Below are 14,687 nucleotides of genomic sequence, written 5' to 3'. Positions count from 1 at the left end.
TTCTTTTCAAGCATTATATGAAATGTATTTAAAAGCGTTTTAAATTTTCTATTATTTAACAATAATAAATATAATACATTTCCCATCTATAAGCATATGAATATTAGAACATGGATTTGGGGTTTCTAATATTTATCCGTCACACGATCTTCCAGTTGGACGCGATCGCTGTTCAAATAAACAAACCAAAGTTCTTCTGATAAGAACCACCAATCAGAATCGTCTGTGCGCGGCTTCTAACGTTTCGGCGCTGCGTTGCTGTTCTGTTCTCCAGAATGATCGTAGGTGGCGCTAGCATGTATCGGGCATTTGACGCTGCCCTGCAACAGCCCCTTTAGCTCAGTGGTAGAGCGTTGGTCTCGTAAACCAAAGGCCGTGAGTTCAACCCTCACAGGGGGCAACTTAGGATTTGTTTTTTTTTCTGCTCTTTTATTTTGTATTAACTTAATTTTATTTTTATTTTTAATATTATGCGTAAAATATCACATTATCTCATTCACCAACAGAAAAGGGTTCCATCATTACAAAAATGTATTTTGAATATTATTTACCCATCACTCTCTGTGGTTTTTATATTTTTATTTATTTCTTTTCATATTTTCAGCCTCTCTGCGGGCCTTGATTGCAGCGTTGAGTCCAAAACTGGCCTTAACTGGCTGCTGCCTGCGATTTCCAATCGATTGCGCCATGTTCGCACTTCATACGATAATGTTGAAGTTTTGCAATTTGCGGCAGTGGAAAGTTGGTCTTTGTGCCCGGACTACGGGATGAGGAGACTCCCGTGGCTGAGGCTACGGCTACCTCAAGATTTATAGAATATTTTTTCACCGCCGGCTCTCTGCCTCGCCCCTCGCCCCTTGCACCGATTCGCCGGCAAAGTTTTTTTTTAATGTTTTTTTGACTTTGGCAAGATTTATGCGGCAAAGTCGCTGGGAGTTTGAGTGTGCTTGCGCATGTTTCGATAATTTGCGTGATTTCTGCATTTATCCGGGCCAGAAACGAGCAGTGCGACTGCGAGTGCATGTGAAAGTGGATCCTGGAGTGGAGCTGGGGGCATCATTAAAACTTGCTGCCACTACAAATGTGGGCCAGACCGCGTCGCCGCTACCACCGCTGCTGCCACATTTTAAATAATTTTATAATGATTCCGTATTTATTTCAGCTGGCAATTAAAACTGGCTTGCCACATAAAATATTTACTTGCAATTAGAGCAGCTGCCAAGCCACTCAAGTGCAGCTCAGCCGCGCCTTCGCGGATGCTCGAAGAAGAATTGCGGGGATACGGGAGGATACGAGCAGGAGGAGCAGTCCGAGGAGGAGAGGCAGGAGGTGGTTCAGGACCACCAGCAGGGGTTGGCCGAGTGTGGCGAGGGTCGCCATGACAGACACTAATTATGGATTCTGCAATTTGCGACGTGCAGCTAACCGCAAGACATGGCAGCAACACAGGAAGGATGTGCCACAGGACACACCTCACTGCCATTCGCGCTGCCATTTTGCGGTTCTCCGAGAAGAGGGAATTGGCCGCATTCCGCCCCCTGCCTCTGGTCAGGGAGCCACGAGAATTAAAAGTTTGCCGCTGTGCCGTGTTGCACGGCGGGAAAAAACAAACAAATATTAGCCCGAGGCCTTGGGGGATTTTCGTTGCAGTCAATCGTTGGAGGTTTTATGCTGGGGTGGCACAGAAATCATTTGGCTTAAAATTATATTTTTATTTTCTTTGGATATCCCTAAGCGGTTCACAAAGCTGCACTTGTTTTAGAGACTTTTAAATTATATTTTTTGAGTATTTCTTGGGGCTACTTAACAGATTCCCGTTTCTAAAGCAACTAAGCTTATAAATGAGCCTTTTATTATTATATTTTAACAATATTATAGCTATTTTTCCATGTGTATAGTGCATAGCAGGGGGTCCTGGACAAGGACACGTTGCAATCGCCCTGCCATTAATAAGAAAGTTCGGTGGTTGCCTGCTGGTAATAAGCAAATTGAGATGACAAACTTTATTGTTGATTTGGGGTGCCCCCCACACACACACACACACATTCACTCCCTCCAATTTCATCCCGCCTAACTCTTCCTTTTCCGAGGACTCGGCCCCTAAATGAGTTATTTAAGTAGCACTCGCGCCCCAGTTTAAATGCGCTCGTAATTTGCCTTTGTGCCATCAAAGTTTCCTCCGCATGTGTGTGTACATGTGGCATAGAAACGCACACACCGATGTAAGCTATTAATGCGCCGCCTCCTTGGGAGACGTCCTCGAGCAGAAGGACCCCATACTCCTCCCCGTCCCTCCTTTTCCCGTTAAGTCCGCCAAGTGCGGAGTGTACAAAATGTGTAGCGCACTTTTGAGTTGCCTTTAGGTTGAGACCCGCTCCTCTGCGGTCCTGCTTCTGGGTCTCTGCGCATGTATTTTACTTGGCTAAGTACGTGATTTGATTAGCGCCCAAAAATCCGGGCTCCGTAGCTAACTCGACGAGCTAAGTATTTAAATCCGAAGTGAAAGTTAAACCCTTGTACCGCTTAACTTTTAATGTTGATTATCCCAAGGATTCATAAATATATTATTGTTATTTACCGAGTACGAAGTGTGAGACTCAAGAATGGTTTCATTTTTCAGTAATCCTAAAGAGAAATAAAAAACTAAGGCTAAGGAATATATCTACTTAAGCTCTCTCAACTGGGAACTCAATTAATAGCTTTGACGAGTCATGAATATTGCTAAATGGAAATCCTTTTTTTGTTGACAAACGCCTGTTGATGCTGCAAATTATATCACACGATTTCTCAATTCATTTTTCACTCGCTCAGTGTCCGGTGTACATATAGAAAGTGCCTTCCCGCGTCCGATGTCCGATGCTATAGCTCTTCAGTGCACTGGAATGTCAACAGCTGAATACGTGAGCAAACATAGAAATGGCTGCCATTGACATAACACACACACACACACTCACAGAGAGCAAGAGAGTCCTGAGAAGAAGTAAACGAGACATTAATGCTATTACGCGCGGCTGTGTGGGTGTGTGTCGCTTGTGTAAAAAGCAACTAATGAAAACGGAAATAAAACCGCTCGAGGAATGCTGATGACTCTCCAAGGATGGTATTTAATATGCGTAAATGTGTGTGTGTGTTTGTAAGTAAAGAGTGTGTGTGCAGCTCCTCGGAATTGTGTGTGAAAGTCTCGTGTGGGCAGAAGCTACTCCGGCTCCAGCTCCAGCTCCAGCTCCAGTTCGAGTTCCCTGCCAACCCATTTCGCACGCGCACCCAAGCACTTAGCATCAATTTGGTGGCTCGTCCATAAGACTCGGCGAATGGAGGTGGGAATGGGAGAGAGGGCTGGCAGGGAAGGCAACTCGCCGCAGACAACTAAGTAAAAGCATAAGTAAGGCACATAAATCAAAAATTCAGTGCCGCCTCGCATTGCTGCCTGTCAGTGTGGCACGCACAAATACTCACTCAGTGCCACGAGTCCTGGCCAGTTCCAGGCCAGCAGCTCCAGCTCGTCCTGCTCCTGATCCTTCTCTTCCTATTCCCAGCCCCTCAACATCTCTTCGGCCTGTCCAGAAATTCCTGGCAAAGCGCTGGTCCAGCCCTTGGGCAGAGCAATTACCAGACAAGTACAGAGGTAAGCCCACGGCAAGTCCAAGCTGAACACAATCGAAAACCCAGGAACCGTGAAATATTAAGGCTCAAGCGAAAATAGTGCACTGCCAGAAATAAGAGCCAAGGCAAGATAAAAATAAAGCTAATACGAACTCTGTGTTGGCTTAATTGTTGTATTTAATCCGCAATAAAATATGATACCTTATATAATTGAAATTATGTACATTAAAGCACTTACTAAGAGGACTTATCGGCTTACTTTGTCAAAGTTTAATGGTTGGTTCAGTTAAGCTGATTAAGCCTGCTGACTGATTTTGTAAAAAAGATTACAAAATTATTGGTTATTGATTATTTATTTAAAATGTATTTTATATATTTGTTATATATGTATGTAAGATATACATAGCTTACGATTCCATAAAGAGCTTACAAAGAAACATACATTTTCACATTTATTTGAGCTGCGAAATTTACAATCAAGATTACAATAAAATAAATAATTACTTTGGTTACCTGCAATATATATTTTTATTTCAGTCAGTAGCTTATAAAGCTATGAATCATATATATTCTTGATCAGCATAAATAGCCAAGTCGATTTAGCCATGTTTGCCTCTCCGTCCGTCCTTTTGTATTAAAACTAGTCTCTCAGTATTATTTATATACGTTATACCCTAGTATATAAGTCGAAACGAGCTCCGGATTGAACGACTATATCATATAGTTGCCATAGGAACGATCGGAACTTCGAAAATATCAAAATTGTAATTGTAATTGCAGGGAATATCTTACGCTCTCCCTCTCCCTCTCTCTCTCCCTCTGCGTAGCTAAACAAATATCTGTTCCCCTCTCGCTCCTCTCTCACTTTCTCTTTTCTCTTTGCTCCGCGACTATAAATACAGCCGCTTCACTCGCGCGGCCCTCAGTCTGTGCGTGGCCTTCCCAGTGATAACATCAATAGTGATCGTGGCAGTGATAGTGATTACTCTGCGACTCCATAATATCACCTAACCAATGGATTACATTTGGATAACCAGGAAGAAGCTCACATCGATGATCATACCATAGGATTTAGGATGGAATTAAGCGATGACGATAACGGATAACCATGTGTCCTCCACAGCGGTAAGTCTTAACCATGACAATTATATTTTATATACCCTTGCAGGGTATTATAATTCAAGTTCAAAGTTTGCAATTAAGTGAACAAGTAGTTTCCGACCTTATAAACCATATATTATCTTGATCAGCGTCAACAGCTGAATCGATCTAGTCATTTCCGGTAGAAAAATACATTGTCATTAAAATTGTCAAAAACTGATTAAAAATTTAATTTAGTATGCAAATTTATTAACCAAATGAAAACTAGCAAAGTAAACCTCTCCGAATTAAAATTTATATATTTTTGGCTTAGTTATGAGTTTTTTAAACTTTAATTCTTGGAGAAAATTGTAATATTAAAATCTGCATAAATATGGATTTAAAGAACGCGAATTATTTGAAGCTAAATTATGATCGATCGGTATATATATATTTTTGGCCTTCCCAGAGTTAGTTTCCTTTCTTGTTTTTAACACGAAAAACGAAGTTTATCTCTCAGTGTAGCTAGGATCTTTTCCTGGCAAGGACTTTGACTCGGTCGGGGCTATCCAATGCGACAGGACAAGGACCGCTCTGTGGCATCTTGTGGGGACGGCACCTGCGGAATGCCGCCGACGCTCGCTGGAATCTCTGTGAAAAATATTTCTATGCACTCCCGGCTTGTCTTATCTAGCTCCTTTTGCTCCTTACCCCAAGTCATGGCCATAACTCTGCCAATGCAGGAAGATATATAAATTTTCTGTGGCCAGACAGGTGTGTAATTTATTGATTATTCCGCTAGATATGCTCGCTGCCACGCCCTTTCACCCGCACACACACACACTCACACATACTCCCACTCACTTGTTTAGACATTTTGTCATCTTCAATTTGTGTCTGTCACTCCCGGGGCTCCTTCGTCCTGGAGGCAGAAAGGCGATGGGGCATCCGAGAGTGTGTGCGGTGCATTTCCGAAAGTGGATTACAAGCTGAAGGCACTTGTAATCGCTGTGTTAAGCCAAGATGGCGAGGGATGGTGCCTGGATGCTATTGAACCGAACGAAACGGAAGCTCCTGCCCTCCACTTGGCAGATGCCACTGGCTGGCCGGATGGCTGCTTGGATGGCTGGATGGCTTGGCATCTTCATCTATTTGCTCGGCTCTGGCAGGCGGCGTTTATTGAGTTTTAATTGGATAAGTTATAGATGTTCATGTTGCATAAATTCCGCAAACTCCTTTGTTTTGACACCTCCCACCCAGAGCACCAACACCAGCTGCAGATCCCCGGATGGATTGTGCGGTCGTGCGTCATGAGCCAGAGTACGTGCAGCTCATTTACCTGACCATCCGAGGATTCCCCATGGCTCGCCCCTCCCAGTCCAAGTTCCTCTGACAATTCCTGTCATCCCGGCGTCAGCACAATCAATGGAAGAAAGTTCATGGGGAATCCCGCTTAATTAATGCCAACTATGAGAGCTCTTTTTCATTATATAAACGCAGTGCGGAGCAGCTACTTTGATTTCCATACACCCAGAAGAAGAAAGAAAAAAACGAAAACAAAAGCAATAAATATACAAAAGCTGCGAAAAACAAAGGCGGCGAACAGGGAAAACAAAGAAAAACATTTTACTGGCTTGTCGCTGCCTTTATTGCCGCCTAATCGCAATGGACCTCGCCGAAGTTGTTCTTTTTTCAGGCTGCACTACGGCGGCATCATCAGTCATGCTACTTCATTATTATCGCTGACACCGCCACCAATCCCTTCCCAGTCCCGGAGACACCCGCACCCGCACCCACACCCATACCCTCTGTCCCGCCTGTCGCTTATAATTCATTTCTATTGTGTCCCGGCTGAAAGTCCTTTTTGATCCAGCAGACTTATTTGTCTTGAGGAAACTCGCAGTAAAATTGCTTTTCCTACTACGCGCTCACTTCCTGTTGCCGCTTGTTGCGCTCCAGCTCTGGAGAGCTGGAGCTGACGCAACTTTCCCATTGTCTTGGCGCCTTTGTGAGGGCGAGGAGTGGCCAAGTCCTGGGTATCGGTGTTAATAGACGCCTGGCCCGCCGGACTCGCCTGCAACAAGCATCAGCATCAGCAACAGAAAATAGCAGTCAGCATACTGAGAAAAATTAAATGAACTAGAATATACAATATAAATCCTTAACTATTTCACTTTCCATCCTTAACTTGAAACACTATGCTTCTTATGGGGTAATTGTCTTTTTTGAAAGTGAAGCTACTTATTTTTTCTCAGTGCCTTATCCTCAGCAACGGACGCTTGAAGTTGGCTCTTCATTTGTCGCTTTGTGCTTATTGTCATTGCGCCCGGGCTTCATTTTCTTGTGATTAATGTCGTCATTAACTGCAATTAACTTTTTTAGTTGCCAGCCGCGACAAATCTTTGCCGTTTTTGCCTGAACTTTGGTCGCCAACTTGACTGGCATGTTGAGCAATGTCAATTCGAGTCCTCCGCTTCATCCTTCACTGGACATCATCAGTCATGTGCTCGTGTGTGTGAGTGGGTGCACGAGCGACAACTTAATAGTTTTTGCCCTAATTATTTGTCAAGCATTCTGCTAATGGCCTGGGTCGACCTTCCACCGCCCATCGCTTCGCTAAGTTGTTGGCAAAAAAAAGGAGGGGAACGCGGCCAGCCATTTTCGGCTAACGAATCTCCCATGCACTCGACCAAATCATTGGGGAAATCTCTCTAAGGGGGAAACCAACACATGAGACAATTTCACTTTCGTCAAGAGAAGCATTAAATTTCTATTTATTTTTAAGTATATCTGCACAGGAAAACATATTCTTAAGACCTTGCAAGAGTTATAATGATAGAAAATAGAAACTTTACCAAAGTTCCGCTAAAAATGATCCAAAATATATCGCCTATGATAGAACCGAGTCAAGTTTCGCCTTGGTTTCGGCAGTCTCCAGTGAGAGTGGAATTATGTACACTCCCCAGGCAAGTGCACAAAAATGTCCTGCTAAGTACGAAATAAAAGCGTTACGTGTGTAGCCTAACGTGCACTTGCCGGAGTCGTAAACTGTCCGACTTCCCGGTGGAGTCGCGGACATACCTACATACATACATACATGACTGGGACTGTAACTACGACCAGGTGAACTTATATACGAATAGGTATTTACAACATGGACGCACGCGTGCTTCGCTTGCTGTCGCTGGCGGCCGCGCAGCCTAGAATTATGCTACAAATTTTATAATTTCACACCTAAAATGGGAGGGTGAGCGCATAAGTGTGAGTGTGAGCGGAAGAGCAGCATCCAAAACGGAAATGGGTCGTAAAACAGCGGCAAACGGCATTGAGAAGTTTTACGCCACCTTTTTGGCTTTGTTGTTTCCCGGCCAGAATTTCCGCCATGGTACTTTTGCTTTTTTTCGGATATTTTTTTAGTGCCACAGCAAAAAGCACACATACTCGAACCCACAGCTGGGGGGACTCTAGCTTGCATTTTTGTGTTTTAACTTTCTTACAATAAAGTGATGTTATCTTGTGCTTGCCAGCTACTTTGCGGCTTAGGCAACAGGCGTCGTGTAGGCCAAGATGGGCGATGGTTCTTGGTGGTTGGTCCTCGCGCTCGCTGCTGTTTTGGTGGGCGGTGGTTGACAGGATCTAGGGGAAATTACTCTGTGCTTTATCGTGCATATAAATCTATTTGCTCAGGTGTTTTAAGCTGCTAATATGTTTGTGATGACTTTATTTTGCGTTTACCGCCAGCTTTGGCTCTTGGCTCCCGGCACAGCTTTGCCAGCTTTCTTTATTTTTCCCTCGCTCCCCCCACTCTCGCATTTCTTCTTTTTTTTTCCTTTTGCATTGCCTTTAGCCACCTTATTTAGATTGGCAAGGGCGACGGCAGCTTAGCCGTTTGTTCTTGTTGTTTTTTGTTGTTGTTCGCTTTCGCTATGTAAAAGTTGTAAAAAGGTTTTCGCCCAAAACCAGATGCGCTGCAGGCTTAGTCCCAAAAAGAAAGAGAGAAAAAAATCCAAAATAAATTCCAGCATAACTCGCTCGCCAAGATTCGCTTTAATATTACTGCAGCAGAGCATACGCGGTGGCGTATGCGCAATTTGCTTAAATACGTGACGAACCCTCCGCAAATTAAAAGGGGCCCGGGCATTAAGCTAAATGTTTAAAGCACTTAACCGCCAGGCATGTTGTCATCAGGCGGAATGAAATATTCATGGGCGAAAGCAGGGCCAATATGCAGGCTCCAGGGCCCGGCAAGCTTTTAAGCCTTTTTTTAATGCCCCTAACTATGTATGTATGTATGTATGTATGTAGAACTAGACCAGGTAGCACACATACGCATCGTAGTCTGTCGTCGCTACCGCACAGCATTTACTCAAGGGATTAACTGTAAAGATCTTAATGCCTCTATTTCGACGGTCTTAAGTAAACTTCCGACCAGGCCGAGCCGAGGACCCAACAACAATGTGTGAGAAGTCAAGCAGCACCGAACCGAATCCCCCTGCCGCTTCTACTCTTTCCTCCTCCTTAGACCGGCTTCGTTCCCACAACATAGTACCCCTTGGTTTTTGGCTTTTTATTTGTGTTTGTATTTGGCCCAGTGTTTGTTTTGCCCACTGGCTCCACTCATGCCGCTTTCTGGTTCTGCTGAATATCTCCACTGAGAGAAATGTGAATGTAGGTACAGGAATTGGTATAGACGAATATGTTTATACTTTAAGAATATAAGAACAACAATGTAGGAAGCTATAATTGGAATTGGATCCTGGAACTCAAAATGTAAAAAAATTTCTTCATCTGTAGCTGAGATTCCAGCCTGCTGCTGCTCTGGTTGCTAAGCCTCAAGCAGCACTTCCGCATCCTTGTTTGTGTGTGCTCTGTTGTGGCCGTTGGGTCTGCTCCTCATACTGGGCCACATATGCACATTGTCATTGCCAAGTACCACTAATATTATTTACTTTTCGTTAGGTTGTGTGTTGTTGTGCCAGCTCAATAGATAAACACGTGTCGCCATCAGCCATTTCTCGCTGGGATGGGTGGTGCTTGCCATTTACTGACATCTCCTGCCATTTTTCCCGACTCCTGCCGATGGTAACAATTACGCCAAATTAAGTGCTGGAACTTTGCCGGCATTCTTTTAGCGCCATTCAATAAGCCAAAGTTTTCCCGTAGCGAGGAAAACAGAGAATTATAAAACGTTAAAATTGAAAAATCATGCCGCTGCGGAGAGCAACAAGAAGCGAACATCCAGATGTTGCCCACGGCCAGCCGACATGGCCGGGTGTAATTGAAAAATATAAAGTATCGCCGCAATCTGATTAAAATTACATTTAAATAATAACAACAAAAACACGGGGAGAAAACTGGAAACTGGCGGCAACGCCGGGCCACGGCCACAAGCGATTCTGTGACGTGCGTCAGGAACGAGGCTTCCAATTACAGTTTGTAACGCGGTTCGGGCCGGTAAAAAACTTTACAAAACTTTCGAATTGCTTTTCATTGAATTGTTATCGATAGGGAAACGATGGAAAAAGCTGTGGAAAAATTGCCAAGTAAACTAATAATACAAAATGCAGACAAAAACTGCCTTAGTTTCATTTTAGTTATAAACTATGTTCATAATTTGTTGCATATTATAATTTAATTTGAAAAGAATTTTACCTGGTCGTGAAATGTTTCAAGGTATATATATCAGAGTCGCAAAAGAGGTTGCATTAGTGGATTATGAATACCCTGAAAATTGTTCTAAACGTCAAAAGTCAACTCTGCAAGCCTTTTGACGTATAGAAGAACTTGTTCTCATTTTCGCATTCTGGATTCTGGAGCTAGCACGATGTTGTATTATTTGATTAAGTTCTTCCATCTGTTTAAAAAGAAGCCGCTGAAGATTTTCGACCACTTCCGGAGCCTGTACGTGGAGTGGAGTGATGACCGCCAAGGCCAGCTGGTGAATGATGTATTGTTCATGGTACCCGAAGGTGTACCGACCGACCATTGTCCAGAACGTCCACTTAGGACCGAGGACAATCAGATTATCCTCGTCCCCGGCCATGTGGAACGCATCATCTGGCACTTAAACAATGCCAAGTACTCGATAGATCTTGCCATGTATACAATGTGTTCGACTGAGATTTCAAAATCATTGGTCATGGCCTCCGTGCGTGGAGTGCGAGTCCGTATAGTCACGGAGACAAACTGCATGAAAATGATTGAAACTTTATCCAACATTCCCGTGCGCCAATTTCCAGCGCAAAGGGACACGTTGATGCACAACAAATTCTGCGTTATCGATGGATACCTGAGTCTACGCCAGCTAAAGCCAAAGGGTGCGAAGGAGCCAACGTCCGTATCTGTGACCGGCTCACTGAATTGGGTCAACTCCGGAGAGAGCTGTGACGACGTCTTAATCACCAGCGCCCCGCGCATTTGCAAGACCCTGGAACTGGAGTTTTATCACATGTGGTATAACTGTGCCCAAGCTAGACGTACAACTTGAAAATAGAGAATCATTTTACAATCTATTAATTATTTTTTTGGGGTCTTAGACTTTGATTACGGGATGAACGCGTTATACATATTAACAGATGTATGTAATGCTTTTGAACTGATTGCTCCTGGTTGAGGTGACCTGGGTGAGTAGCTCAGCTTATTTTGTTGCGCAGATAGAATTTGATCAGTTGAATGCACACCTCCGCATCCTCGGCACTGTCATGACCAGCCTCTGTGAGAACGAAATAAGAATTATTTGAGTAAGTTAAGAACCCTGTGAAGCACTCACCATTCTCTTGTATGATGCGCTTCAGGTGCTCAATACAGAGCGTCTTAAGAGCGCGCTTCTTGGGCGGCCCCATCTTGTGGGGGAAGAGCACCGAGGTGTCCACAACGACGTCATGAATCATTTTCAGGGCCTTCAGATCGCTCTCCAGACTGTGGCCCACAAGGATGGTTCTGGCATGAAACATGGACATCAGCACGGCCTGTACATCGCGAAGCGTGCGCGTTTGAGTGGAGAGCATAGCCTCCGTGATGCCAGAGTATCTGCAATAGACATTATTTCGTTTAGTAGGTACATTAGCTTCCCAAAGTCATTACCTACGTCGTATTGTAGTCCACAATTTTGTTGTCCGGCTTGACCAGAGCATCGTAGACGCTGCGCCCTGTAATATCCACCACTGTGACACGGGTCAACTCTATTCCGTGCGTTGTGTAGCACATCTCGCAATCCAAGGCGAAGATGTCTTTCTTGGTTGCCACGTAATCCTCATCTCGATCGATCGTCTTCACAAAGCAGGTGAGCTTGTCCGGATCGTAGTAGTCGCTGACGTGGTAGTTTGCGTAGGTGCAGCCCGGAGTGCCTGCTGGCTGCTGGCAGCACCGGTGCTGATTGTCTGTGAATCCACGTCGATAGCCAGTGCTCTTGGGATGATAGTTACACATGTCTGCTCCGTGCCGGTCGTAAATGTTCAGGCTGAACACCTTGCCGCAACGGGAGCAGTACCGTTCGCTCTCGTTGGGTCGCCGATTGGGACGGCTGGCGCGTATCACTGCCGAACCTCGTTTAGCCCCAGGGCGTGGATATCCGTTCTCCACCAGTTGCTCGTCCGTCAGGCGCAAATTAAATACCATTTCGTAGGCTTTCTGGGGATTTAAAGCGTCGAATGGTTCGCCGCTGCCCGATAACCCGAGTTTTCTGCAAGAATTTAAAGCTTTAATGAAGAAAACCATGTCACATGGCCTAAAACCAGTAACTTACTCCTTCTTTTCGACGCTCCAGGATGTAGTAAGGGCCTTCTTGCCGCCCAGCATCATCTCGTGGGAAACCGTCTTGCAGGCCGCACTCGGCCGGTTACCAGCCTCAACGGCCTCCTTCCGCAGCTTGTTGATCGCCAGCAGGCAGCTATTCTTATAGATGGCTACCGTGTTGCATTTTTTGAACACTGCCAGCTCTTCCACCTGCGCTCGCTCCCAAGCGTCGGCCAGCTGCGGATAGATGACGGTGCAGTGCTTCACCATCATCTCGTAATACTGTGTGCGCACGTTGTAGGATATCTTAGAGCTGCGTGGCTCCAATACGGTTGGCTTCTCGGCATTGACCCCATTGGCTGCCGGAGCACTCTTGTCCAGGGCAACCGTTGACTTGTGGGCCACCCGACCGGCACCTTTAAAGGACTGGGCAGGTGTAAAAGCAGGTTTCTTCTCGGCCTGCAGCTCCTCGATCTTCTTTTTGGCTCGTGCTATGGCCACAATGTTAGCCACGGGAGCGATGCTACGAGCTGAAAGATAAGATGTTTTCAATAATGTGGTTTTTACTTAGTAATGAGGTCTTACCTGTGCGAACAGGTGGAGTCAGGGCACTGCGTGAAATAAGGGGTGTGAGATTTGAGTTAACCTGTGCCTGGCGGAGCTCCTCCTGAGCTTTGCGCACCCGCTCCTGGGCCTGACGCAGTTGCTCGTTAGCTGCCTCCGCCTGCAGCCTCTCCTGGCGGCGCATTTCCGCCCGCCGGTCGAAGATAGCTTGCATCGCATTCCGTATATGATTCGGTTTACCCACTGCAGTTGCCGGTGTCGCTACTGGCCTACTCTTGTCGGCGTTCTCATGGGCCACACGTCTTTTCTGCAGCGCCGCCGTTACCGCCTCTGTGTAGGTATCGATGTCTGGAGAGGGAGCCTTACGTTTGCGGGAGCCACCTGGACCATCTTCACTCTCATTGGCGGCTTCGGATTTGTGCATCTGCGCAAACTTGGTCTCCAGCTCGTCGAATATCATCTCACATTGGCGCACGATCTCTCCCTCGGAGGTGTCCACTTCGAAGTCTAAATCCAGTTCATCAAGTCCTTCAGCTGGCTTTGGGGGCGCAGAGGCAGCTTTGGGTTGCTTTTCTGCTTCCGGTTCGCTCTTGGAAGTCCCGGTGCTGGAGCTTTTGCTGGATGAGCTAGAGCTGCTCTTTGACTTGGATCGAGAACTCGAGGAACTAGAGTTGCCGACTCTTCGAATCTGATGATGAGGAGCTACTCTTGTGCCTACTGCCCGAGCTCTTCTCATCATGCTCCTTGTCACTGGAAGAAGATTTCTTAGTAGACGAAGACGACGATTTGTGTCTGGAGGAACTAGAGCTGGAGGAGTGGCGCTCCTTCGAGCGATCCTTGTCACTGTGCGATGACTTGCTCTTATGTTTCTCCTTGTCTTTCCTTTCCTTCTCCGTGTCCTTGTCCTTGTCCCTGCCTTTCTCTTTGTCCCTTTCCCTTAACTTATCATTATCCCGATCCCTGCTGGACTTGTGATCTCTGCTATGCCTGTCCCTATGGACCTTTGACTTGTCCTTTTCTTTTTCTGCCTCTAAAGTCAATGGCGTTTCCTCGATCTCAATCTGAATCTGCTCGTCAATCTCCTTTTCAAGAACCGCCTGCCAGTCCTCGTCGTTGGCACCGCCTCCATTTGAGACGGATGGCTGAGCGGGCACATACATCGGGGCACTGTCCACGGCCACATCCGCTTTCTTCTTCGCCGGAGAGGCGTCCAGAGCCGGCTTTTCCGGATGGTACTCCAAATTGTTTTTCTTCTTGGGGGCGCACAGCGGGATGTGGGGCAGAGGCAGGGAGAGCAGCTTGGGCGCCGGCTTGTACTCCGGAACGGGAGCTGGTTCGGCGGGCGCAGCAGTCTCCACATCGTCTGCAAGCCGGAGGCGGTAAATACAGTATGTGATGAAATTCGCTGCTAGCTCTCACCTTTCCGGACATGCTTGAAGTGGCAAAAGGGACGACGGCAGGCATTGTCGCCGCCGTCCTTGACATCAAAATACGGGCAGAGGAATCCCTTGAAAAGCCCAGTAGACGGCAGCATTCCGGAAATCGCCGGTTTTGCAATATATCAATGCCGCTTTCGTCAAATTTTCTTTATATATTCTGTTTTGTTATTGTTTGGAATTGATTCCGATAACTCCCTGGCGATGGACTTTCTTCGTTAAGGACTTCTATCGTGCTATCGATAACTGTTGGTAATGCAGTTGATAAGT

At 45.8% G+C, this 14,687-nt stretch overlaps 2 protein-coding genes and 1 non-coding gene across 3 annotated transcripts; 2 read left to right on the top strand and 1 right to left on the bottom strand.

Annotated features, from left to right (window-relative positions):
• Positions 1-328: 328 nt before the first annotated feature.
• TRNAT-CGU (transfer RNA threonine (anticodon CGU)) lies at positions 329-400 on the top strand. Its single transcript has one exon. It is a non-coding gene; the product is annotated as a tRNA-Thr (tRNA).
• A 10,107-nt stretch (positions 401-10,507) lies between these two features.
• Positions 10,508-11,170, top strand: LOC147643046 (mitochondrial cardiolipin hydrolase-like). Its single transcript, XM_086837096.1, has one exon. It carries the CDS (start codon positions 10,508-10,510, stop codon positions 11,168-11,170), a length of 663 nt encoding a protein of 220 aa, XP_086693222.1.
• Positions 11,171-11,173: 3 nt separating this feature from the next.
• On the bottom strand, positions 11,174-14,676 carry LOC110177314 (uncharacterized). The gene is given in 7 exon segments (XM_020943986.2): positions 11,174-11,395; positions 11,453-11,712; positions 11,771-12,364; positions 12,428-12,947; positions 13,003-13,655; positions 13,657-14,344; positions 14,401-14,676. Coding segments are annotated over 7 exon segments (2,910 nt in total). The 5' UTR covers positions 14,516-14,676; the 3' UTR covers positions 11,174-11,315.
• Between the last annotated feature and the right edge of the window lie 11 nt (positions 14,677-14,687).

This window comes from Drosophila serrata, unplaced genomic scaffold (genome assembly GCF_035046125.1).
Source record: "Drosophila serrata isolate PLE 108 unplaced genomic scaffold, ASM3504612v1 contig_295, whole genome shotgun sequence".
NCBI lineage: Eukaryota > Metazoa > Arthropoda > Insecta > Diptera > Drosophilidae > Drosophila > Drosophila serrata.
Note: the sequence above shows the minus strand (reverse complement) of the source record. Positions and strands in the feature narration are given on the sequence as shown.

Bases quoted from the DNA above. Each gene is read 5' to 3' on its own strand.
- LOC147643046 (XM_086837096.1), top strand. From the start codon at position 10,508: ATGTTGTATTATTTGATTAAGTTCTTCCATCTGTTTAAAAAGAAGCCG.